Here is a 27565-nt window from a genome sequence, read left to right as displayed (position 1 = left end):
CTGAAGATATTGGGGAAGGTTCGCGAGGTGACTCTTGACTGACTCCATTTTACATAATAACCCTATGGAAAGAATGTGTGGCTCAGGCAATCTGTAGATCCATCCCCACCCCCAGCCTTCCACTGCAGATGCAGAACCCAGCTGCTTGTTCTTTTCTATCCTAGCAAGTGATTTAGTTTGGGTTTCATTTTCAAGGCTGTCTCCAGGAGGAAAAGGGCTAGACATGTTACTTTTCTTTTCTCACCCACTGGAAACTGAGATTTTTCTTCATTTTTTTTTCTCCCCTTCCCCCAAACCAGCGGGTCTTGTGACTGTGAATTTCACAGGGCCCACAGATTAGTTCTCACCATATGTGTATGTGACATGTTCACAGAAAAAATAGTAATGCAGTACTGGATAAACCAGTTAAGGAGAGAAAATTGGGGAAAAAAATTGTTACTGTCAAGAAAGCCAGTGTGTTCAGGAAAAAATATGATGTCAGTGAAACTCCTAATATTACAGGATTTCTTTTTAGTCTGAATGTAAGGTTCTATGAGCCAAATACTGTGCTAACTCCTCCTCCATGCATACTAGCTATCACCAGTAGGGTTGGAGCTTTAATTTGTTGGACCTCAAATATAACCCCCTTTGCCTAAAGTGGCATAAATGTGAAAATGAAACTGTGTGTGTGAATATTAACGATCTCTGCATAGATAATGCACAAATTTAGGCTCTCTTAGCCTCCAGAAAGGCCATTTTAAGTTTGGTTCACACCGCTGTGGTAACGTAACATGCTCTCCCTTTGTCACTAGAACTGTAGTGAGTTGTTTTCAGAAGTGGCTAGTCTTAACAAGGCCTTGAAAAGGAAAATTGCTGGCTGTTTGCCTGGTAGCTGTCTTGTCCCTGTGAGGACTTGACTTGAATGTGCTTAATGGACTGGAACTGAAGAAAAAGCCTGAAAAAGAAATTTGAGAGGAGTGGGATGGACCGCTCTAGTGAGCCAGTGGGACTCAAGGCCAGTCTGCTGAAATGTAAGGGGTTTGAACTGGGAGAGGGGGGGAGGGGGGGCAGTGAAGATACTCTCCAGTTTGTTCTCAGCCTTTTTTCCAGTCATGAGAGTGGGGGATACATCACACTCCCCTTTCCAAGTCAAGCACTGGAGTGGAGTTAGCCTTCAGGAGATGGCTGCTGTGTTGTTAACTTGGCTGAATGTGAGCTTTTGGTGGACAGATAACGAGCCTGCAGCCAGACAGTTCACTGTATCTGAAGACTCCTAGGAGACATGAACCGGTCACTCAAACTGCCTTCTCACTGAGGTCAATGGGAAATGCAGATGCTGAGCACCTCTTGGGATTTGCTGCTAAAATGGAATGAAAACTTTGAGTATGATCATTTTTCGTCTTATTCACTTCAGAATTCTCTCTGTGAGATTGGTATTACCCATTGGGATATTAACTTTCACAGGAGTGCGTGAGGATTTATATTTGAAATTTTCCTATTGATGTGAATAGGAATCAAATTGCTAAGCCCTTCCACACGCTTTGAAAATACATTTAATTGTGCTTGTATAGGTTTGGGGGAGTGGGGAATTAGAGGGCCATTTTTAAATCAGAGTAGCAATAGTTTGGGGAAAACTGACCTAGTGAGCAAAAATCTCCCATTCTCCTAACTTTCATATTTTGGAAATCAGTTAGTCTTTATTAATTCCCAGCATGTGCTGCAGGCAGCTCTAACCATTGGATTTTTTTCCCTCTGATATTTAGGCTATGTCTACACTACAGACCCTACAGCAGTATAGCTGCAGCTGCACCGCTGTAAGATCTCCCGTGTAGCTGTTCTATGTTGCCAGGAGAGAGCCCTCCCACCAGCATAATTAAACCACCCCCAACGAGTGGTGGTAGCTATGTTGCGGAAGAGCGTCTCCTGCCGACATAGTGCTGTCAACACCGGTGCTTTTGTCGGTGAAACTTATGTCGGTCAGGGGTGTGTTTTGTGTTTTTTGTTTTTTTTTTCCACAGGCCTGACTGACAAAAGTAGTACTTTTATCAGTAAAAGTGTAGACATAGCCTAATTCTCTAGCCACATTCTGTTCTGCACTGGTGTAGAGTTACTCCAGATTTAAACCAGTGACATCAGGATTTGATTTCTAGATTTCATAGTCATCAGCCATAGAACAAGTCATGTCAACAAAATCTTCATGGTTGTGTTCAGGGGCAGAACTCTGCACCTTTAGAACCTCCAGTAGCTAGGACAGTATCAGGGCTCCTTATGTTCTCTTTAGGCCAGCAACTATGGCTATGTCTGCACTGAGCAGCTTATAGTGGCACTGCTCTGCCGCTAATGCCATGCTGCTGTAAGATATGCAGTGTAGCCACTCTTTGTTGGCAGGACAGAGCCCTCCTGCCGACAAAATAAAACCACTCCTAACGAGGGGCTGTAGCTTTGTCTGTGGGAGACGCTATCCCGCAGACAAAGCACTGTCCACACCAGTGCTTTTTGTGGGTAAAACTTTTTTTTTTGGTCAGGCGGGGCAAGGGGGTGTGCGTGTGTGTGGGTTGTTTTTTTTTTCCCCTCCCTCCCCCCACTTCCGCCACCCTTGAGCGACCAAAGCTTTCCTGATGAAAGTGCACTGTAGACATAGCGACCAAAGCTTTCCTGATGAAAGAGCACTGTAGACATAGCCCCAGGGACATGTTCAAACACATGTTGGTCAAATCTGACATTCCATCCTCTAGAGGGCAATGTTCCACCTAAACCTATATGGTGCAAGAGCTTTGTAGGAGAGGGCAGCAAGCAGATGTACGCTCCTGTTAAACTTACTTTAGCCGAACCTCTTGTCTGTACCACTCCAAGTTATACCATTCTCACTTCAGAGGCAGATTTATCACCATGCCACAAAAATCAGGCATTACTGTATTTCCTTGTTTATTCCTAAAAACTACTGGCATCAGAAATGCAAAATCTAGAAACTGTGAATATAAGATACTTTGTGTGTACTAAGGGAATATTTCAAACTTTTTCCTCTGTGTATTTCATTTGGGGCCTTAGGCAGTCCTCTGGGTCTTCTGGAGCTGTGCTTTGGACTCAGCTGTAGAGGGAGGTTCAGCTTTTGCTGGAATTACTATGGGACTCAACAGTAGTAAACTATAGATCTATCATGTGTCCAATAACAGGAAATCTCTGAATCGCTTCTCTTTCCTTCTTCCACTTCCCCCTTGTTGCTTCCTGTAAATTTGATCAAAAAATTCAGCAGCTGGCAACAGCGAAGAGAACTTTTTAAACATTTTGGTATTTTTGCTTCACTTGGGGAGTTAGAACAGCAAATGTCAATATTGCAATAAAAAAGGGTCACAAGACCGCCATTTCCAAGAGAAAATAAACAGTGCTAAGCAAACTCATTTAAAAAAAAAAAACATGAAACACACTGTGTGGACTGTTGAATGACAGTAACACAGGAGCAGAAGCTGCAGCGTTGAGATATGCCTGTGCCAGTAGACATTTTAAATATTCAGTTTAATATTTGAAAATATTTGGTAGGACTCAGTAAACCTTGACTTTGTACCAGTTCTTATTTAGCTTTGCTTCTTCAGGTGCCAAAAGTCTGGGGAAAAAACAGAGAGGAAACTGACCTCCCAAAAAGTTTTTTTTTTTTTTTTTAAATCCCCTACTATGAGAATGAATGGAATAATGTCACTAGTAAATGTTGTAAACACAGCTATTTTCTCTTTCATTAAAGCTTCTAAAATATGAATTTGATTTTAATTTCATTTTAAAGGGTCAACTCCAAAAAAATCAGACTTTCTGCTTGAAAATTGTTAACCCATTGTTACAAGTAAATCCCCATAACTGAAAGAAAAAAAAATCTGTTTACTTTCTACATTTGACAGCATTTTATCTACAGTTAGTTTCACTACTTCCTTTTGTACAGTCTGTTAATCACCATCCCCTTTTATTTTGATCTTTCATTCAACATGAGGGAGTCTAAAACTGCAGATTCTCGCAGGTGAAGTACCAAAAGATGAATTAAAATCAGTGGCATCCATTTACAGATATAAAAAGATAATATTTGTAAATGTTTCCCTTTATGATAACCAGAGCAGATCAGAAAAGTGATGGAGGAACACAAGCCCTATTGGCTTTCAGTGGTCACTTAGTGGCTTTGGAAAATCCCAGCTGATATTGCTTACATGTTAGGAAAGGTGGAACATGGCCCGTTTGGCTCAGAGATATATGCCAGTCTAAATTTATCTTGATCCATCTGTGAGTTCTAGCTGTTACTTCTCCAGCTGAAAACGAGAGTCCAAACTGAGAGGTTTAAGTTCAGAAACACTGAGGAGCCATAATTTAACTGCTTTCTCTCTCTCTCAAAAAACGAGGGGGGAGACAGTAAGGTTTCCTGCAGCTAAAGTTCCAGCCACAAGGTTCCCTACATTCAACACTCCACAGTGAGTAGGAATAGCTCCCATCTTTTCTTTTGCGTGCAGTCATCACAGCCTAAATCTTCTGCTGACCCGTTAAGCTATCTTGCCTGATTGTTTACAGCCACTGTATCAGGAGGCTGCATTTCCCTTGCAGTTCAGGCAATGGTTGCAGGGGGGCTCTGACCTTGTAAATCAGAGTGTAAATTTCTGCTCACCAAATGCAATGCAGGGTCCTACATATCCTCTTCTGATACCCTTGTTATCACTGCTTTGCTTGTCCTGGGTGCCACAGACAAGCAAAGCAAAATGTCTGGATGATAGTTGTCAATGACTCCTACAAAACAACCACCCCACCCCCTTTACAGAATAGCCCAAGTAGCTAACATGAGAATTAAAAACAAAACAAAACTAGGATTAAATAAGAGGCTGTTTTATTGCATGCTGTTTAAATGTATTTAATCAGTTGTTTTTGTTTTTATATTTGACGGACGACTCCAGACTTTTCTTCCTCTCCCTCTCCCTGTTCCAATGCTTTGTTGTGGTAATATCCTTAAGGCTTATGTATGCCTGTGAGAACATTCCAAAAGAGAGGTTTGTTTTCATGAAGATATCTCACCCTCAATAAATTTCTTCCCAAAATCCAGTCAGCCCCGTCATGTTGGCAAACGACTTTAGCAATTATATTCCAATGTGCCCGGGGACACTCAACCGTCTCAGCTGTTCTCTCATGTGTCTTCCTTCCCCCTTCGCTTTCTTGTTTGTATTTAGTGCTTTTCTTCCCCATGGGACTGTAACACTGCACAAGAGTCAGTTCCCAGCCTTTCAAGGAGGTGTCAGGATATTTCTGTGGCAGCATCTCCAGGGAACCCAATGTGCCAAAGCAATGCAACGGGGGGTGAGGGGGGGAATCACCCTTAAGAAACAGCTATGTGTCTTGGGACACTATCGTAAAAATATTCCATGAACATGGCTTTAGTGTAGCTCCTCTAGTTGGAGGCCAATATGTCTGAAAATATCTCTGGTCTCCAGTTTTGCTGAGTTGTGACAGCTGGAGTGGCTTAAAATCTAGAGGGCAGTATTTGGCTCAGGTTGATGGGGCTTGTGTATAGGAATGTGGTTTATTATTCTAGAACAGCTTGCCCTCTATTCCACCTTGCAATGTGTGGTGTGTGTTCGTTTTAAACCCATAGAGCAAGATGGAAAAACCAGAAGGAGCTTGAACAGAGCCAATGGGATTGGCTTTTGCCTTCAGTGCAGCTAATGCAGATACACTTAGCGAAAGTCTTGGCTTTTAGATTCCCAGAACTCCACAACCCAAATCCATTTGCCTCCATTTACTGTTACATTTGCATGGCTAGCTGGCAACTCTACACTGTATAAGCCATAGGGCCCTCAAAGAGCAGCTGAGTGGAATAATAAATTTGTTTCTACTCCAAAGTTGTATTTAGTGCTTGAAAAGACATTGGAGGATATGCAGAGTTTTCTCTGTCTCTGAACCACATCCCACCTTGTAAACAGGAATCCAAGTATTCTTAAAAATATTTAAAACATCAACAGACAGAAATCCCAGAATCCCATCTTCTCTTTGGGGCAATCAGTAAAGTTAACCACAGAAATGGTTCAGATGCCTATTTGTGGCACACTGAATAGGAGAACCAGAAACAATGAAAGCTACACTCTTTTTTTTTCTGTCTCCCCCGACCCCTCTTCTGTAACCTTTCTGTGACTTTCAGCTTCTTTCTCTTGTTCTACAAAAAATTCTCTAGGCTAAATGCATCTGGAAACCAAGCTTTGTTATGATTTGCTGGAAAATTCTCCCCAGTCAGTTTCTGAACTGTACTGTAACACTTTGCATGGCCCTGCTACTTGTAGCATAGGTTTACAGGTTTGAACCAGTTTTCCTCTCGGCAACAGTGGCGGTGGAAATAGCCCTGGTAGAGCCAGGGTGTAATGTCAACTTGCATTCTTCTCAATTGGCTGTCATCAGCACATTGCTGAAATTCTGGAAGACAGGAGTTAAAAGACCCTCTGACTACAGCCCTATTTATTATAAGTTTAGTATTGGAGAGAGGGATTTTAATGGAAACCACAATAATAAACTTTGCTATAAAGTGGAAGAAGCAAGTCTCTTTAAAGTATGGCTCTGGTTCAGCTCAGAGATTTCGATATAATTCCTGTATCCATGCCCTTGTTGAAATGTCTGCTTGAAACCGGCTCCTCCTGCTAGATGAACAAAACCAAGCCTAATGGCCCTTCAGGAGATGAAATTGGACATCATGAAAAGAAATTGTGTTCTCCAATAAAGCCTTGGAGAATTGCTGTCTCCAGGCCATGTTGGATGATGAGAGCAAAAAAAAAATTTTTTTAAGCAGTTCTGGAGACCAATTCAAAGCCCAGTGAAGTCAATGGGAGTCTTTCCTGTGGAGATAGCGATTTTCGGCTTGGGCCCATAGTGAAAAGAAGCAGTTGCTTCCAAACAAAGTGAATGCACAAGTTAGTTTGGCTGGGCTTTTTCAAAAGGGGAGGGGGTGTTGAAAACAAAGACACTTTCTACCCCTTGAATATCGGGCTTGCAGCAGGAGACCTTTTCTCATTTCTTTTCAAGTCCTTGAACACTTACAAGCATATATTTTATTTCTTTCCCCTCTCCCTCATACCATTTTGCCAACAGAGGAGACTGGCTGCACGTTGCATTATGTTATCCCAAGGAGGCGGTTTTCACCATTGTGGCAGACGTCTACCAGCGGCAGACGGGGAGAGTGCACAGTGTAAAACACTACCTAGCAGCCCCTTCCTGGCCAAGCGTGCTCAACAGGACGGGCGAGCGGCTCTTCTACTTTGACAGTGCATTGGGGTGAGTGGGACTGTATAACTGACTCCTAACCACAGGCCCCAAGACTTGCCAGGACAGCCATCTTAAGGAAAGAGCATCCCACATTAGGGACCCTGCTCCCTCATCTGCCTTCCCTTATCTCCCATTGCGGCCTGCTCCCTCTGTGTTCAGTGCTTCGCTCCTCACTCTAATGTCTTTCAATCATGTTTCTGAGAGTAAAGAATGTATTGGTGATGAGCAGCTGGGCATCACTAGGGTGAGGAAGTGGGAAGTTGGATCATTAATAAGAGTAGGAAACTGAAATGGGGGCGGGTGGGGAATGGCATCAGTCCTGTCAGCCATCCATCACCCTCCAAAAAAACTTCCTCAAGCTTCTGGGTGGAACTTGGCAGCACTAAGTTACTGCCGTTTGATTCTCAAAATTTGGCATTGATTCCAATAAGAACCAAATCCCAAGCCAGAAGTTTTACAAGCTTATCTGCATTCTCTGAGCTTATATCCTGCCAGCACAGTCTGTCTTGTGCTATTTTGGCTCTCCCACTTCCAGTTGGAAAAGGGAATTCTGGGTGCAGAAAATATAAATTAAGGAGAGAAGATAACCAAGCATTTACAAACTTCTAAACTAGTTAATCTTGATTAGACTTTTGGGCAAAGTTTCAGGGTGTGTGTCGATGTCTTATTTTATCTGACCTCCAATGCCCAGGTCTGCAAGTTGTATTTATTGTGGTGCTATCTGCAGAAGCAATATATTTTAGCCTTTTGCTGGAATTGACAGTCAAGTGATCTCAAAACATAAATATTATCATTGTGATTTTTAAATGGTTACTCAGACTGATACATGACAGACACTAGTAGTGTATATATCTCTGCCTGACACCATACCTGTTCCATCTTCACTCTGCAAACCTTTTGTGCTCCTTCCAAAAGAAAATTTAAGACTGGGGGTCAAGTCTCTGGTGTAAATTTGGAATAAGCTCTTGGAAGTCAAGAGTTGTTCCAGATTTACACTTGTGTCAGAGAGAGCACAGTTTGGCCCATTGTCTGTATTAAAGGTATATAAAATGCAGGGTTATCAAGAGCATCTTTGTGACAGGCTGGGAGACCTTGAACTGTCATTCATGAAAGCAAAATTAAAGGGAAAACATGAACACAAAAATTGTGCTGAAATTCTACTGCTCAATGATTTCCCTGCCCCCCCCCATTGAGAAAGTTGCTTCTTTCTCCCCTAAGCTTCAGACTCTTTGAAAGTGCTGGGGACTACATCCCCCACACTGGTGTCCACATCACTAGAGTGGTGGTCACTGTGTTGATATACATATTAAAAGCCATCACACCTCAACAAACTGACTATCTGGAGTGGGTGACCATCATAGGGTGGTGATTCCAGTGCAGTGTGTCTGAGAGACTTAGAACTACCTTTCACAGTCTGTGTGCCTGAGCTGGTTAAAAAGGGGAAGCCCTGGATAATTCTCACATTTTGATAGTGTGAGGCAAGCCTTAAAGAAGAGGCAGAGTTGCCCCTCAGGTATCTTTTTCAAAAGAAATTCTAGGGGCAGTCGAAATGTGTTCCTGAGCCCAAATCCTCCCATCTGTTTATAACCGTGTGGCTCCCATGGCTGGCAGTGGGGTTTCACAGGTATGTGAGAGGTTTCACAGATGTGTGAGAGCAGAATTAGGCCCCCAGTATTGAATTTTGCAGAGCAGTGCTTGTGGGAAACAAAAACAAAAAAAAAGTGAATTAAAAACAAAACAGTGAACAGAAACAGCATTAAGAATCACAGGGAAATGCAGGATCTCCACAAGTCCAAATGTTATAACCTCCCTTACCCTTCTCCACTTTGCTGAAACTCTTCCGAGCCGCTAAACTAATATCCTTGGGATAGACATGTCTTGTGCTTAAGACACTGGATGGGGGACTCAGATGATCTAGATTCTAAGCCCAGCTCTGCTACTGACTTCCTGTGTGACTTTGGACAAGTCATTTATGCTCTGATGCAGTTGCCCCTCTATTAAATGGGGAAAATAATCCTTTGTCTTGTCTATTTAGATCGTAAGCTCTTTCGGGCAAGACCTCTCTCTTACTGTGCAGGTATAACGACCAGCACAATGGGGCTGCGATTTTCGAGACCTGTGGGTTCTACTGTCATACAAATAATGAATAGTAGTAATATTAATAAGACCCAAATACCTTCCATTAAAGAAAAATAGAGAAACCACAGCTTAGTGTTCTGCTAAAATATTTGCAAAAAAGGTACAATGTGTGCCATACGCATCGCCCATTGTGCCTAACCTACCAATGCAACGAACACTGAAGTCAGGTCAGACATGTCAGATTTTAAAATAAAAGCAGAAAATAGTCATTCATTCAAACACTGTATGTAACCAGTCAAATCCTGGAGTGTATATTGTGCCATGTGGGACTCAGCAATGCTATAAATGTGTTCTCATGATAGGAACTGTGAAATAATTATTTGCTCATTTGTTCTCCCTTTCAATCTGTACAACATGTTACCCAAATGATGCAAACAGTTTATTTACCAGGGAAGTGCATGCTAAAATAGTTACTCATGAGGGTGTGCAGGGGACAGCCATGAGCTGCCTGCTGTTCTTTTCAACTTTGAACACGCAGATTGATGGGCCCTGACCTGACTTGGTTCTGGAACTATAGGGCTGTTCGTTTTTTATTTAGCGAAGCTTTGCTTTTTTTAGACTGACTGAAAATAGACATTGAGTTTTTGGAGGCTTTATTAGCTTTTATTTCATAATCTGTGGGATGCTCCCCCTTCTCTTTTCAGCCATGTGTGCTAGATCTCTGGAGATGAACCAAGTGTACTTATTTGTTTTCATTTGCCTAGAAGGAGTATTAAAATGAACCCTTTTCAATAAAGCTTAGGTATTTTCCTGATACTGTAGCTGAGCTGTTTGTCATTTTAATCCAGCCTAAACTACAAAATAGACAAAGTGGAAAACATACTTAGAACTGCTAGAAAAATGAGCCTAAGGGTCAGAGAATTGGTACAGTGGCTGCTCCAAGTGTTGTTTCTGCCCACTTTGAGATGAATTTTGCCTGGAAGGGACGGTCTGGGATGAGGCAATGCAAAGGCAGAGAGCCCCAGTGGGAGCTGCTGGAGTCCTCTGCCAGGCACAATACCTCCAGGACTATAGCGAGAGCATGGCTGCTACTCCATTCTCTGGCCAGATGCAGCCCAGCTCCGGTAGCCCTTTGGAAGGGTGGTGGCTGGCTCCCTCTAGGCAGTCTAGTGGTAATGCACTTGGAGTACAAATTCTACACAAGTATAAGGACAGCAGTTGTTCCAGGCCTCCACACCAAGTCCCCATGACGAGGAGCTGTTTGCACCCTCGTGCAGAACCAGGCATAGGTGCTGGAACTAGGAGTGCTTACGGTGCTACTGCACTCCCCTGGCTTGAAGTGGTTTCCATTATATGCAGGGTTTACAGTTTGGTTCAATGGCTCTCGGCGCCCCCACTAAACAAACTGTTCCAGCACCCTGGGACCAGGCAAAACCTGACTTGCTGGTTTGTCCATAGTGTGTGCTGTATTATGGGTTACTAAAGAGGATGAAGGTGTTGCTGAAGTAACTTTCCTCAGAAAAACATTACAAGGGGGAGTTTCATGCAGTACAGATCCTGTCTCTTGCCAGATACTCCTCTGATGGCTCCCCGGGTAGCTCTGATCCTTTCATTCGTTTTGTAATGGTCTCCTTTGTTAGGTACCTATTTGTCGTCCTCCAAGCTCATGAAGCTCGAAGAGGGCACAGTTATTGCTCTCAGCGAGGCTGTGAACGCATTAAAATCGTCACACGTATGTCCTCGAAGGATTCCTGGAGTTGTGCCCTTAACCCTTTTTTGGAGAATAACAGGAGACCAGCTACACAGCACTCAATGTCTCAGCGACTGACTGTGCCTTGCAGCCAGTGTGGGGCCCCACAGGTACAGAACTGACTACTTCTTTGCAATGCTAATCAGAACTTCCTCTGTAGAATGTAAGCATCTGTAGCAGGGTAGTTACCTGCTCTGGCCCTGACCCTGACAGGGATGAGGCCAGTCCTGGGAGAGGGCAGGGCTGTGGGGAAAAAGCCAGGCTGATTAAGGGAGCAGCCGCAGCTGTGGCTCAATCCAGCCCAGCTGGCCCCTATAAGAGGCTGTGAGCCAGGAGCCCACTCAGTCTCTCTCTGCCAATAGAGGGAGAAGGGCTTGGCTGCAAGGTGCTGAGCAGGACACCTAGATTAGAGCAGGGCTGGGGAAAGGCCAGAGGAGCTGGGAGCGCCGACCTGGAAAGCCTCAGGCTGAATAGGTGCAGGGTTGCAGAGGGGCAGCCCATGGGTAGGCAGAGGCAGCAGGTCCAAAACCCCCTTGCCTGCGATGAGTGATGTATATACTACAGTCTGCCCTGGATACAAGGGGCTAAGTGGGGTCTGGCAGTAGCCCAGACTGAGGCAAGGTGGGGTTAGAGGGTGGGGGTTCCCCTGGGTGGGGAGACCCAGAACCTGAGGCAGCACCCCAGAGAAAGGGGCACTGGGCCCTGGAAGGGACACGGGGGCCGGCGGTAAGGCACATCACTGGCCTGCAGAGGATGCTCTGGTAGCTGGAGGAGCTAATTCCCAATGACTACCAGCAGGAGGCACCGCAGGGGTGAGTCTGCACTATTACAGCATCTTTATAAGAAGGTAATTTACACAAGGTATGCAGAAGGCCCTTAGGCAATTCCCTCTGCTCCTGAACATGACCAGAAGGTAGGATAGCATAGTATGAGGGTCTGGTTTTCTGCAGCATTTTATAGTATGCTGCAGAGACAGACAACTTCTTTGAGGTCCGTTAACTGGAAGTAAATGAAGCATATATTTGTAGCAACTCAAGTTGTCACTGGGATTGTTGAGTTGTATTTTAGCTTTGAATTTAAATGTACAAAATATAGTTTTGCTGCTCTTCAAGCTGAGGCATGATGATCATAGTCTATCTGTATTTTAAATAAATGAATAGCCATGCAAATTCTGATCTCACTTACTTTGGATTTACACCACTGTACATCCTGTGAAGTCATCCCAGATTCACACTAGTGTAACTGAGAGCAGAATCTAGTCTATAATGCACAAACAAGGCATGTGCATCCTTAACACTAAGATGAAGACAATGTCATGTAGTCAGTTATTAGCTAATGTGACGAAAGTCTTTGAAAAATGACTATTGTCCAAGAGAAGTATACGATTCTAGTATACATGAATCAAGTATCCTGATTCAAAAATACAATGCAATTAATTTCAGAATCAGCCAAGCAGACCAGTTCATAGATTATGAAGCCAGAAGGGCCCATTGTGACAATCTAGTCTGATCACCTGTATAACCGTCCGTAGGACTTCCCTGAATTAATTAATTCAGGGGCACTCCACGCAGATCAGAGGACATTGTGGTTTTCCAGATCTTTTGGAAATATCCCTTCCAGAAGGTGGTAATTCCAGGACACTAATCACCATGTTGGCTAATCATTGTTACGTGATCTGATTCCTGGAAAAACCTCTTCTGTTCGTGAATGGTACCTGTAGAACTGACTGTTTCTAATGAAACATTCAGAGGCTCAATATGTGATCTAAACATAAGATGCAATCTGGATGGCTATGCCTTACTTAAACATTTAATAGTGTAGCCAAAAAATGTACAGTAACTCAATTCTACTTTCTGTGGCATCTTTAGGTTCACACTAAGTAGTTCCTCATACCATGACCCTGCAAACACCTATGCATGTGCTTATCTTTTTAAATGGATCTAGAATTTGCAAAATTCAAAGGCAATGACATTATCAACACTGAAAATTAACAAAGGATGACATTTTTACAATAGTGATTGAGTTGTTTTTTGCCCTTCCTTTTACCAGAGTTGCCCCCCCCCCCAATTGGCATTCAAAATGTTTGAAAATTGTCCCATTTTCCATTCAGTTCTAGTACCTTTTACTCACATAAGTAAAATTAAGCATGTGCTCTTATGCTTACTCTGCAATGAGTGCCATTGAAATCAGTGGGGCTGCTTACAGAATTGCACTAATTAATAGGTATGAGAATGGTGGAATCAGGCCTCTTGTCAATAAAAGTCAGACATATATGGTGCTGGACATAAGAGATGAATCAGAATGAAAAACAAATAAAACAGCGGAGGGTTAGATTATTGAATCAGTCCACTCCCCTTTGCATATCCTTCAGCAACAAACGATCAGTTTTCTAAATGCATTCTTATTCTGCACCAAGTTTCCATACAGGAGGATGAGAGGGTAAGAAAGAACTGGAGTTTATAGGCAAGTATAACCATGGTATCTAGGCACTGACAATCCTGTATTTGGAGGTATTTGCTCTCAATTTAGATTGATTTTGAGTAACTCTTATCATTTTTATCCTAATCTCTTCTTATCTAGCTAAATGGATAAATTCATGGAGGTTAAGTCCATTAATGGCTATTAGCCAGGATGGGTAAGGAATGGTGTCCCTAGCCTCTGTTTGTCAGAGAGTGGAGATGGATGGCAGGAGAGAAATCACTTGTTAGGTTCACTCCCTCTAGGACACCTGGCATTGGCCGCTGTGGCAGACAGGATACTGGGCTGGATGGACCTTTGGTCTGACCCAGTATGGCCATTGTTATGTCATTATGTTTAATGAGCTTTACATTGTTTGTGATTAAGGTTCATAACCTGCAAAAATATACACTTTGGAGTATTTGTAGGATGGCATTCCAGGGGTGCGTGGGGGATGGAATGGGCAGTTGATACAATTTTTTTTGTTAATGAACAATTGTTTGTGAGCCATTTTTCCCCCCCACCCCAAGCTTCTTCCCTTCATATAATTACAGGTTGCTATCACTAGTAAACCCTCAATCAAATATGTAAGAATCCAGATCCAGTCTCCCAGTAGAGCTGACATACAGAGTCACTTGAAGTCAGCTTTCATTAAGGTATGCTTTCTACCAGACTTGAATTAGTGATTTAAATAGGGAAACTCCCTTTCCTGTAAAAGTTACTGCAAAATCTTTAAGACCGTGAAAGCAATAGAAATGGGAAGCTAGACTAGAAGATTCATATGCATTGTTTCTCTTATTTATAATTATGGGGACTAGCATTTGGCTCTAAATAAAATCAGTGGGAGTTTTGACTGTAATAGGACCAGTATTGGGGGCCTTAATAAAGAAGACTTTTATTGGATTAAAATTCACCATTCTGTTTTTGAGAAAGTAAAAACAAAAACCCAGGTCACTCTTTTGTAGCTGATATAAAGCAGATTACCATTTAGAGCTGGGCAAATTTTCACACATTTTCAGTGGTTGTTTTTTCAATGCAGATTCACTTAACAAAATCATGTTTTTGCTGAATTGTTTAATTGGAAATGTTTTGACATTTCTTAACTGAAACCTTTTGATGTAGCTTGAAATTTAAAAATTAACTTTGAATTTATCTTTAAACATTTTAAAATGATTGAAAATGAAAATAAAATTGACCCAGACTGAATTCACTTTTTACTAGAAATTTTTCAAAATTTAATTTTCCATTATGACCCAAAATTATTATTGTATAACTATTATGCCCAGCTCTATTTAGTACTCTGGGGATTGAAAGATGTGCAGATATGACTGCATAGCTGTAAAGTTTTCCTCATTAGACAGTATGCTTGCGTATGTACTGTCAGAGTGTACCTGTGCATTTGAGATGCTGTTACTGCTAATGAATGCCAGCTCAGGCAGTGTGGCATTCTTATGGATTCAAAGTAGCTGGGATTTATTGTCCGCTGCATTGGTTCCTCTGTCCCCCTGCCCCAAAAAAGCAAGGATGAGTTAACTGAGGCTGCATCACCAGCTGTACTGAACTGTAAAATGCATGTATGTATGTATCAGGTGTTCCCACACAGACCTACTTAGAGATGATGGGAGAAGCCAATGGCATTTCGTAAAACTTTAGAGTTTTCCAAAGCTTTAATTCAAACCATTACTTTTCAAAGGAAATTTAATTGTGAAAACGTGTATATGGAAAGCAGTGCTGTGCAAACAGTACGGATTCCTGTTTGCCCTGCTTCTCTAAAGGCCTAGAGAATTGGGGGAAAACACCCAAAAGAACAAGCTATGCAACAGTCCAGAACTCTTGTTTTACCAAACAAAACTCAACCCTCAAGTGTGGTTCTTAATTTATAACCTGCAGTTTCCAAATTTGGCAAAATGAACTCTCCCAGGTCTAGGAAGCTGACACATTCATCTGTGATTTGTGTCAGAAAAGTCCCAGTTCATATTAGCATCCTAAACAGCTTCTCTCCACCATTCCATGACCCACAATTAATTCCTACCCTTGACCCTGTGTTATCCTTGCCTTTCCTTTTATTCTGTGACCCTGCAGTGGCCCTTTCCCAATTCTTTTTTCCTGTTGGAACTCCCTCCTCCTTCTACCCCTGAAATCTCTCTGTGCTCTTAACTTTGAATATCCTGTTGCAGGGAAAAGCAGCCCTAGCAGTCTTTGTGCTGGGTTTTGGCCAATGTATATCCAGGCGCATCCACCTTGGGCCTGTATTCCCTGGAGAGCACACATCAGAAGCATGAGATTTGAACTCATTGGTGATTAGGGTTGCCAACCCTGCAGGATTAATTCCTGGAGACTCCAGACCAAAAATTAATCTTTAATTAAATATTGTCATGTTGTTAAATCTCCGGGAATACGTCCAACCAAAACTGGCAACCCTATAATGGTGATAAGCATCCAGAAGGTTTTGAATCATCTGAGCACTAGATTCACCTCATGCCATGTTATGCCTCTTATGCAGAAATCCTAATAAAAGCTATCAGGCACTTGCTGTATTGTTTTTAAACCTGACTTTAAGAATAACATTGAAGGAGCAAAGAAATTTAGAGTTAATGCTTCCATTTCATCAGTGTGCCTAGGTATCTAATTCCATAAGGTATTAGTACCGAAGGTCACCCATAGTTAAGGTTACAATTCTGTCACTGAGGTCACAGATTCTGTGACCTTCTGCGGGAGGTGTCAGCCCTGAGGCTGTTGCAACAGCAGCCGCCAGAATAGCGGACTGGCGACCAGCCCCAGGGCCTCCAGAACAGCAGCTGGGGCTGGAGCAGCCCGTTGGGCTGGAGCAATTGCAAGCCCTGGCAGCATTCCCCCAGAGTAGTCTTAGTGAAAGTCAGACAGGTCACAGGCCTCCATGGATTGTTGTTTATTGCCTGCGACCTGTCCGTGACTTTTATTAAAAATACCCATGACGAAATCTTAGCCTTACCCACAGTTTAGACAGCTCCCTGATGGAGAACTACATGAGCTTCAATACCACGCCATGATATGGAGTAGTCTTCGTTCTGAATTTCCGTTGAGGAGAACGGGAGCATGAGATACCTGAACTACAACTCCCATGAGGCCTGGCGGCAGCATTTCCCAATCAAAATACTTCAGTTTGACAAATTTCTTAGTAATCAAATTTCCACTGAAAAAATTGCATTTGTCCGGAGAGAGAATCATTTTTTAAAGCCAGGTACTGAGACATCTAACTGACCTTAAATGCACCTGTGTGAACAGAGGCTTGATTAAAAGTAGGCTGAAAACATGACCACCAGTGGATTGTGTTTCACAACTCCTACTGTTTTAATTTAGAAACGAGGCTCTTTGAGGCACAGACCCTGACTACCTCTATTTTCATATAGCACACAGCTCACCAGACTTAAGTTAAACTATTATTCATTATCTCCAGTGATGAAAAACCTCTTCAGGAGCTGGTACCTCTTACATATTAATTATAAATGTGTTATGGAGTATAAATGCTTGATCTCGCCTGTCTGTGAGAAGGGAATTACAAAACACAGGAGATAGGCAGCTTTAAACTCTGGTCCTATTAGTCCACAGACTGTTTCAGCTAATCCTATCCTGTATTTTGGTTGCAGATAAATGATGAAATTTTCCTGTTCAATAGCCAGGGGATATTCTTCTTGGTGCTAGACGCATGTTCAGGAGCAGTCGTGAGTAGGCGGCACTTTGACACAGTGAGTGCTATAGATGCTGCCAGTGCAATAACTGATTATGTTCAAACATCTATAGAAGAGAGGTAAGCAGGGTGTTAAAGTTTAAGTTCATGTAGCAACATGTGGGTGATAGACAAAGAGGAAAACGACCTACTTTTCATAGCTGATCTTGTGCCTGGTGAAATCTGACCAATTGAGGCTTTTCCAAAAATCAGACTTTCTCCAGAAAATAAAAAAAAAACCCACTATGCTCTCTTAGAGGGTTACACAGACTGCAGACGGAGACACATTTTCTGGAAAACTGGCACTTCCATTTAAGTTAACAGTTTGTTTTCCACCCTGAGATACATAAGGCCTTTTGCAATGACATTTGCAGTTTTATTCATTTACTCTGGTGTCCAACTGAAACGGCAGCAATTTCCTGGCAGGGGATGACTCATTTTTTTTTTTCCATTGCTGAAAAGGGGGAGAGTTTGTTTATTCTTGCTGGTGGCTGGCTGTTTGCTTTTTTTGATGGAGAAGAATCAGAGGTGTGCCAGACTCTCCCGCAGGACTTTTCTTGGGCAAGCCAGTTAATTGACCTGCCGGCTCTGTTACCTTAGATGTGCTTCAGCAAGGAGCTGGACCATCTCTGTGTCTGTTCCACATTCCTTGTGGTTTTCTGTGTCACCACATAAACATGGAACAGCAGAGATTTATAGAAAAATTCTTGGCTGCTGGTAAAGGCAGGTCAAATAACCAGAAAACAGACTTTCACTCCAAGGCATTTCTGAGCAGTTCATGACCATGGATACAAACGCTGCTGAGCTATCCCATGCGTGTTGTCACAGGAGCCACTCACTGCTAGGGGTGCCACCTCCTGGTCCTTCAGGGGATTAGCTCTTTCCAGGTGCTGTGCCCTCCTCTAAAGGTCTCTGTACCATCATTCTCTCTCACCCTGCAGCCCCACTCACTCCAGCTTCCTCTTTGCGACTTGGCCCTCTGGCCAGGTCACTATGGTCCTCCCTTCTGGGATATCAAAGTCTTCCCATGCAAACTGTCCAAGGCAGTCTGTTCTCCACTGCCTGCTCTGAGCCACTTCCCCAGTGGCTGGTAGGAGAACCCTGATCCACCCTCAGGAGTAGAACAGTAGGTTCCAACTCGGACCCTCTACTCAGCAGCCAGGGTCTGGTCCCTCCTGGACCTTACTGCCTCTCCCTAAGCCTCTTCTGGCTTTCCCTCCTTTTCTGGGTTTGCCAGCCCCTCACATCTCTCTTTTCCCAGGGAGCAACTGCAGACTGCTGCTGTCAGCTATTAGGCTTTATAAATGCCCTCTTTTTCCCATCAAGCTGAGCCTATCTAATTAATCCTTGCTCCCAGGCTCCTCCTCCAATTAACTGAGGAGTTAATTGGCCCAGGTAGCCACCATAACCACTCCAGAGCTTGTGTGGGGTGGATACCTCATCATATCTATATGTGAATATATGAAATAATCTACGCACACATACCCACATAGATACATGCATGGTCTGGGTTCATATTTCACAGGCACAAACAGTTAGTCACTTGAATGCTACCAACTGTGCCGATAATTCATTGCAGGTGCAATTCATTGTGGGCTCAGAATTGCATCTGTGAGGTTAGAAGCCAGCCTCTGGCTTGACTGAGAATCAGATGCAGTATGCAGGTGGTATGAATGTGTATGAGTTTGGGACTATATTTTATTTCAAGTGAATTTTTTCCTGGGGATAATATCGACACCCTATGTAGGGTATGCTTTTTCAATCATTTTTGCTTTGTTTTGGCTCAGAATGAAATGAAGGTCACATTGACAAGGTAAAGCCTTGATTCAGGAAAGCGTTGGAGCATATGCTTAACTTTTAAGCCTTGTTATGTGAAATTGAAGTCAATGGGACTTAAGTATATGCTTAAGTGCTTTCCTGAATTGGGGCGTAAAGATCCAACAGAAACTTAGCAAGAATATTGTGCTATAATAATTGTCCTTCTTTTCAGCTCAGTTGTTCTTGTGTGCTCTAAAGACGGTTCAGAAATGATGGGAAGCTCCGAAATGTCTGTTTTTACAAGGTTAGGTTCTGCAAAGCCTATTGTCTTCCACAAAAAAGGTGACTATATTTATGTGAATTACACTGCCATGCCTTCTTTGACTAAAACTGAAAGTGCATTTGTCTAGCAAAAATGTGCAAGCACCACCTTCTGAGTTTATAAATACATACTGTGCTATAAAAGATACCAATATGATCTCAGGAAAATTGTTGAAAAGCTTGAGCCTCAGAGCTAGGCGGAAATTCGAGGAATTTTTACCCTTGTTACAAATCTAAAACTGAACCCATCTCACCAATAAATAGCCACATTTTGTCCACTTTTCACTCCAAAAAACAAAACAAAAAGAAGCCCCGTTTGTTCAGAAACAGATTCATTTCCACTGGAAAAAGGATAGACTCCAACATTAAAATTCAAACATTTTCCAAAATGTGGATCATGATGGGGGGGGGGGGGGAATCACCAGTTTTGGATGACCTTACTTATACTTGATTTTTCCTGCAAGATCATTTGCAGTAGCAAGAAATTTTACAGTGATCAACTAATCTATAATAAAGTGCCCCTTCAGTTCAGATAAAAATAAGAAGCTGAACCTTTTTCTCAAAACTGAAATGAGATCATTGGTTTTAGTGTGTTCTTGCAGCTCTGCACTTTCCAAGACTAGAAGCAGACATTCCAAAATACCATAAGAAGGGCTTTTCTCACTGTAGTCACAAACCGACTGGGAGATGAAGAAACCCAGCTCTCAGAAGTTTTTTTTTTCCAGGCTTATTTCCAGACCAAAAAACTTGAGATAATTTTGATTGAACTAGATTGCAATCTGGAGTAGGGGTTTGTCCATCATTCCCTGTAATGGTGGTTGCTAGCACTGTCTTTGCTGGGGTACCTATTCCACCCTCATTACCACTTCAGTTTCCAGTCAGTGGATTGACTTCTTCTGCAAGGAAGGTGAAGTGCCTTTTGGTTGGTTGTCCAGAGTTTGTTGCCCTCCCGGGATGGGACCTCATCCAAAGCTCACTGCAGTCAATGGATTTTTTTCCATTGGCATCTGTGGTTTAATCAGGCCCATCTACAGTTTCCTTTTTGCTCCTTTACAAAGATCTTTATTGATCTTAAAACAAGAAAGGGAGGGAATGTAGTGATACAAAACTGTGGCACAATCCTAATACCATTAATTGGTCCTTAGGCAGGCGAAACACCCGCTGTCTTCAGACTGAGAAAACATAGCAAGGTCAGAACTTCTTAAAGTGCGCTAATGCCGGACCCTGCTGCTGCTGCAGATAAAACTCCCATTGACTTCCATGGGAGCAGAACAATCAAATGAAGGGACATCCAGATTTACATCTGCACTTCCGTCCTCCAGATCAAATTCTGCCCTCAAGTGCATACAATTTCCCTTCAAAGGGAGTTGCACGTACTCACCTAAGGACGGAATTTGAAACAGAGTACCTACCAGCACTACCGAGTGCTGAGGAACTGCATAGCTCCAAGAACATCAGAGGTACTTGATTATGCTGTAGTGCCCCAGACCAACAGACTTAATCTTGAACTTCCTGTCTCTTGTTGCTTTTAGCTGAAATTCTTGTCAAAGGTTTAGTGTGAATGTAGCAGCCATGTGCACACTGTACTGGCTGTGCCATATTTCCATACAGTAATCCTGCTGGAAAATAGAAGGTTGGCCAAGTACCACTTTTGTGGAGTAATTCCTTTAGTTGATAAGAAAATCAGCCAGCCATCTGTGATTCAGTTTGATACCTCTTAAGCAGAGGTCAGAAGTGGAGTTGGCTGTATTTTCAGTCACGCTTCTTTCTTTTGGCATCTGTTTACAGCAGTGAAGTAACTTATCCAGAAAAAAAATATTTTAAACTTATTCTGCCTGGTTTAAATGGCCATGTTAGCTCACTCATATTACTCCTGAAAATGAGTGGAGAGCATACACTTCAGATCAAGGAGGGCAGGTTTGCCTTTGTGCTCATTTTAGTTACTGAGCAGCTGTGCTGTTTTTCGTTGGTGGTTTGTTTTTTTTTGACTTTGCAGAAAGTAATTTTCATTTTTTAGCCATTGAAACACTGAAAAAATCAGTCTTTGGCAGAAACCAAATGTTTTCAGTGTTTTGATGAAAACAGACATTTTTGAAGAAAGTTGAAAACTTTTTGTAGTCTTCTTAGGATCTAAAAACCCTTCCTGATCAGCTGCATTCAGCGTACTTTACATGCATGATTCTGTCCTCCACCATGGCTCTTGGCATCACTACTTTGGTGTAGAAAGAAGTGGGAAATGCCTCACACAGAATACCCCTATCTTAATGAAAATCCATGTTGCTGCAGGAAGCAGAAGGTGCTGGTAGTTTGGTTGGTAGCATTCTTTGAGCCAGTAATGAACTGATACTTTAGCATGATGCTAGGCGACAGTGTGCTGCTGCTCTCTTTTGGATGAAATAAGAAACCAAAGAACTGGCTTTTCAGAAGCACCAGGGTGTTTGACCAGATGTCCATGACAAGGTTGAATCTGGGTAATTCTATTAAAATTCCCCCGATGCTTCAGTTGTATGCAGAATTTGACTCCACAACTCTGATGTTGTCTGGTCCCTATTTTAACAGTGCACAATCCACTCCAGAGGTGGTTATATGGGAATGAGGGTTGAAACATTTCCTCTAAATGTACGTGGTTTGATCCTGATGGCACAGAAGCCACTGTCAAAACTGCCATTCACCTTAGTAGGAACCGGATTGGGACCTTGTTGCCTGGAACTGCAACTCTTACTCACATGAAAAGTGTTTACATTAATAGTCCTGTTGCATGAGTAGGATTGAGCCCAGAGTTGGCAAATAGCCTTGAGATCATTTACAACAGAAGGTATCATACAAATGTAATCTATTATTAAAATAAAAAGCCACATATGACTGTGCAGCACAGTCCTATGGGAAGTCAACACAGGGAACAACAGCTTAGGCATAGCCAAGAAAACTGATCTAACCTAATAAAATAAGGATTCAAAATTCCCTAGCCATTTTCATCCAGTCAGATATGAAAAAATAACAGCATTTAAAAACAAACAGAACAATAGTCCCACTACCTCAAACCTGGGACCTCCGTCACAGTTAATTGAAATTCCTGAGGACAGTGCAATCAAAATACTGCTTCAGTGTGGCTTATCTCAGGCATTGTTACCCTCCTTCATCCTTCCTTATGTTTTATAAAACATTATGTTACTGTAATCCAAGCAAAGAAATGGCCAGAATGTTTCCTTGATCTGTGCAATGTGTGTCATGACAATGGTTATTCCCTTAACCCAGTGATACAGATGGTCACTCTTTTTGTCTCTCCTTTTCAGGGAGTTTTGCTATGCTTGGATATAAAGGACAGGCCAGACCCTCCTGGATTAAAATCCTTAACCAAGCTGCTAATCAGAAAGCTGCTTTTCTACAGCATTATGTTCCCTTGATGTTGAGAGAATACAAATGTTCAGCTAACTCTGCAGAGTTTTAGGATTCTTTCTGTATCTGAACCACTTCCAAAACAACTCCAGAAAGGCTAGGGAAATCAGACCATTTAATCTTGCTACATTGTTGTTGGCTTAACATCAGCCAGGAAAATCCTACAACTCAGTGTAACTTTGGATGGTGGTGTTTTTGTGGGTTTGTATCGGGCTGATGTTTTTCACTTGTAAAAAATACAACTAATAAATATATTCTGATCTTACAAAGTGTGGGTAAAGCTTTGTTTTTTCAAGCAATGTGTGGATGGAATAGTTTTTCTGGGTTGGGAGATGGTTAAAGGCTACTTTTTCCCAAGGAAACCAGAACATACCTGCCATTTGGTACAATCTGGTGCATTCCAAAGGGGAAAATTTTCTCCTCAAAAGCATATAAGCCAGGAATGAAATTTGGCAAAGAAAAGTTCACAGTATCCAGGGAAGGAAGTGAACCCCATCAGAGGTAGGCAACCCTTACCCTTCATTCTGCCTTTAATTTGTACTCAAGAATCCAATGACTTCCATTCAAATCTAGGTCTGCTTTAAAAACACAACTCAAAACAAACAAGAAAAAACATCTCCCGCAGCTCCTTGGATGAACTGAAGTTAATAAAATCAACGCACATCAACAGATAAGCTCCCAATAATCTTCTAATAATATCTTCTTTCTCATCAGGCTTATTATATACAACTGTTGTGCAATTGTTTCTATCTGTAGCTAATGACTGGTAAAATCATGTCTACTCTACTGGCAAGAAAATTTGATTAAAGACTCCCAAGTATATGAATCGAGAAGTTGTCCTGGTGTGGTAAGGTAACTTCCTCAGGTGATACTCACATGGACTTTTCTCCTGCTGATGTCAATAGCAGTTTGGTTGAGTAAGGCAGAGTATCTGGGCCACTGCTGGCACATACAAGCTCTTTCTCTGTGTTTTTTCTTTAAATTGCTGCTTCTTGCAGTAATTAAGACATAATAGCATTGACTGGAAAGTGGGGAACAACTGGTATTGACAACCAGCTATTGACTTACCCTGTAGTGGCTGCACTGAAATTTTGGTTAACATTATGCTATCGATAATAACAATAAAGGAGAGGTCATTTTGAAACCATGGAGGTAAATATCTGGTTTTGACAGGTGCAGCAATCCAAAATGCTGAGAATTTTAAAAAAACATTGGACTAAAATGTGAAACATATTTAGATTTGGTTGACTGCTAATAATGACAGGATTGTCTGTAAAATGTTCTCCAAAATCCTTCAGGGTATTAGACCTCTAATTAAGGACACATTCTAGGTGCTTCACTGATCTTGGTGATGGGCCTGATTTGAACAGCAGGTGTGTGGATGCAACAAGGAAAGGATATTATTTGGGAGAAGGGGAAAAGGTAAAATCCTGCTCCCATTTGAAGTCAATGGCAAAACACCCGTTAACGTCAGGGGGCCTAGGACTTCACCTAAAGATTCCTGGGTCAGCTACTGACTAGAGTAAACATGCAGTGTAAACAAATGACATGATGATTTTGTTCGTGTTATTACTGAGGGGTTGAGGGAATGGACTTATCTGAGATTTTTACACTGTACTGGATGTCAAAAGCTGGACAAGGGCTTTTATCATTTTAAACTGAAGTTAGTGTTTCCTGTGTCTACGTACCGCAGAGTGCATGGAGAGTTAGGTGCCAGGGGACTCTTTTGATTACCTTTGCACCCCAAAAAATCAATAACTTTTATTTGATTTCTTTTTCTTTGTTTATAAAATGATTTGTTCCTCCGTGCGTTTTCTAGGAGGCAGTTGTTCGTAGAACAATCAGCAATACAACTAGCACTAATTAACAACTTTGTTAGCAGTTTTGGCTGAGGCCAAGAACAAATGGATTGTATCATCATCCAGAATATTTTCTCATCCCTGGGGGTTATCCTTCTAGTTCCAGATCATTGGCAGGTCAGTGACGGGGAAGGTTGCAATACTGTTATCTTTGCTGTATGGATAGAGAGTGCTGGTCTCCTCAGCTGTCAATCAACACTAAATTCCCAGGAAAGATAGATAAATAGATATATGGAAAAATTTCAATTACAGATAAAACTGTTCAAGTAATATGTCCTTATTGTGAATTAAAGATCCTGTGATCCTCAGCTCAGATCAGAGAACTGACATCCAGTGGCCTAAATACTGTAGTAAGAACTTAAATGCATCCTAGGTGCAAGCAGCAGAATCGCTTCTCATTCCCATTTGATCTTTTCCAAATGAAGCTCTGTCACTGCAGTTGATGGACACAATTTAGGTGTTTTCTAGAGATGTGAAGATGCACTCAGCATGGGTGGGGTTTTTTAAACGCATATGATGTGGCTCAGTGGTATGAATGAAGCACTTGATCTGTTGTGGAGCAGAATGAGTGCATTGAGTGAGAGCAGCAAGAGCTTTCCCATAATTCAGTGGGGAAAATGGGACTTGCTGTATCAGCAGGTGTTTGTCAATGAACAGTAATTTTTGTCTTATTAGTGACACACAGTTGAAGTATAGGTTGTTTATCTGTTTATATTATCTTCATCACCATGGTATACGAGCTCCTGTCCTGTTGGCCCAGATGATGCCTAGGTTGGATAGAAAGACTTAGCAAAGATGCAGCATGTTTCTCAGCCCCATTGAAACAGTTAATTGTCTGTCTAGCTGTGTGACAATTTCAGCTTCAATGAGGGGGTCTAACAGACTGAATGGAAGGGAAGATAGTTCATAATGAAAGGCCAGACCAAGGGACTTCAAAATCTTCCCTTATGTGGTGATCATGACTTCGTCTTGCTTTGGCATCTCCCTTGACTGAGACTGAAGGAGGTGAGTGAAATTCTGACTCACATGGAGTCAGTCCTATCAGAAATGTTAATGCATAGATGTTGACATCGTTTTTATACTACATGTATAAAAATTTTATACATCTATGTGAATGTAATGTCTATAAAGTGTGTGTATAAATCCATGTCAATAGATACCAATTTATCCAAAATAAATTCTATGAGGCTAAGTTTTTACTAGTCCTTCTATAGAATTAACTCCACTTCTTTCCTCAGTATATTAAGTAATGGGAGTCTTGCATATTAACGCTAAGCCTTATTTCACTGGGTAGACCCATATTCTACACTACAGCTTTGTTTCTCCTTTTTGAATTTTTGATACATGTGCACAAGTTATTTTGGCCAGGGAGGTGAGGGCTGCATTACTAATATCTCTTCTGTGCTTTGAAGACCTCACAGCTGAAACAACCAAAAAGGTTTTTACATGTTGAGGTGAGTGTTTTGTTGGCTAGATTCTTGCTCTCTGATGAATGGCTTGCCCGCTTGCTGTCCAGTAACACCATGCCACTGACGTGGGACCAAGCCATTGTGCTACAGAGCTGATGTGATTCAGAGCACTCTGAGTGACTTGATCCCTTGAGCCTATGAGGTAGGAGACCTGAGGTGATCAGAGAGAAACTGCCTGAGGAGAGGAGTGGAATGTGGATTCGTTGCCAAAACAGGTAACCGTGTTTTGTTTTGGTGGTTTTCTTTTTTTTTTTTTTCTTTCTGGATCATTAGCCAGACTGAGGAAGACCTCAGTGAGGTTCAAAAGATAATGTACAAAGTGAAGTGATGAACTTTATGGGCCACTGGAGAAAAAGGAAGCAGGATCAAGCTCTATATGACGGGGTGCTTGTTCTATAAAAACCGAAATAAGATGGGGACTGAACCCTCCAAGCAGCACTGTTAAGTCCTTTTGAACCTCCCGTTATAACATAATTCTGTTTTCTGAGGCCATAAGAGCAAGAGCTAATTGGCTATGAGTTTGAGCCCCCACACTGGAGCAAATCACTGATGGTTCATGCTCTTTATTGTCCTGGAGATGTATTTGATCATATCAGACGGGTCCAGATCCTGAATCCTAGTAGTATAACGCAGAGTCGGGGGGAGGGATAGCTCAGTGGTTTGAGCTTTGGCCTGCTAAACCCAGGGTTGTGAGTTCAATCCTTGAGGGGGCCATTTAGGGATATGGGGCCAAAACTGGTGATTGGTCCTGTTTTGAGCAGGGGGTTGGATTAGATGACCTCCTGAGGTCCCTTCTAACCCTGATATTCTATGATTTATTGAGTCCTAAACCCAGTCTGAGGCTAACAACTGGTGAAGGAGAAGCTGGGGAAAAGAGCCGTGTACCCAGCCTTCTGAAGAATACCTTTCCTCCCAAAATTAAGCCAAGTGGCAAGTGTCCAAGAGAAATGGGCGAGAAGTTAAGGTGAGCCAGACACACAGAGTAAAGTAAAGCCACAAAAGAAAAATGTGTCCCAGTGCAGAACCCTGGGTAGTGGTGTGTGACCATCCCATTGGGCTGCTGGAAACACTTTCCTTCTAGTCAGGGTAAAAGAGACCCCCAAAACAATGACCATTCAACAAAGGACAGTATTTCTACCTGGACACTCAGGATACTAGAGACCAATGTTTCAAAAGCTGCTTCTGAATGTCAGTGACGCAGGCGCTAAAAACTGCGTAGATGAGTGTGCAGGTGCAAATGGAGACACTGGCTTAGAGCTCTTCAAATCTTGGCCCCATTTGGTCCAGGGCACTTAGCAGTGTTTGCAAAAAATGCTAGGCTGCATCTTAGCAAATGGGTAAATGCACCCACCTCCAAATGCAGCCAATATGCACGTTACAGGATGCCACCCGTTGCCAGTCTGAGACAACTGGCCATCTTCCTGAGTAATCCACAAAGGCTTTTCCTTCTCCTTTACTGGCAAAGGATAACAAATTTTAAATCACCAAAGTCTCATTGACTTTTTGAGATGTAGCCTCCTTCATG

General features: G+C 42.2%; 2 protein-coding genes across 10 annotated transcripts in view; both read left to right on the top strand.

The window, feature by feature from the left end:
- Nucleotides 1-22981, top strand: part of LOC125643336 (cell surface hyaluronidase CEMIP2) — a 74257-nt gene extending 51276 nt beyond the window's left edge. For 3 of the 8 annotated variants that reach the window (XM_075133150.1, XM_075133153.1, XM_048865759.2), the window contains 6 exons: nt 7072-7254; nt 10965-11184; nt 14086-14187; nt 17158-17318; nt 19228-19337; nt 22610-22981. In XM_075133150.1, the coding sequence (XP_074989251.1) occupies nt 7072-7254; nt 10965-11184; nt 14086-14187; nt 17158-17318; nt 19228-19337; nt 22610-22764 (931 nt within the window). In that variant the 3' untranslated portion in view covers nt 22765-22981. Of the gene's footprint in view, nt 1-7071; nt 7255-10964; nt 11185-14085; nt 14188-17157; nt 17319-19227; nt 19338-20461; nt 20777-22609 lie in introns of those variants that run through there. The other 5 variants (XR_012670281.1, XR_012670282.1, XM_075133152.1 and 2 more) reach the window with 5 other exon arrangements.
- CEMIP (cell migration inducing hyaluronidase 1) overlaps nt 1-27565 on the top strand; it is a 144164-nt gene that overhangs the window by 40994 nt on the left and 75605 nt on the right. The window lies entirely within an intron of this gene.

The sequence above is a fragment of the Caretta caretta genome, chromosome 10, assembly GCF_965140235.1.
Source record: "Caretta caretta isolate rCarCar2 chromosome 10, rCarCar1.hap1, whole genome shotgun sequence".
Taxonomy (NCBI): Eukaryota; Metazoa; Chordata; order Testudines; family Cheloniidae; genus Caretta; species Caretta caretta.
Note: the sequence above shows the minus strand (reverse complement) of the source record. Positions and strands in the feature narration are given on the sequence as shown.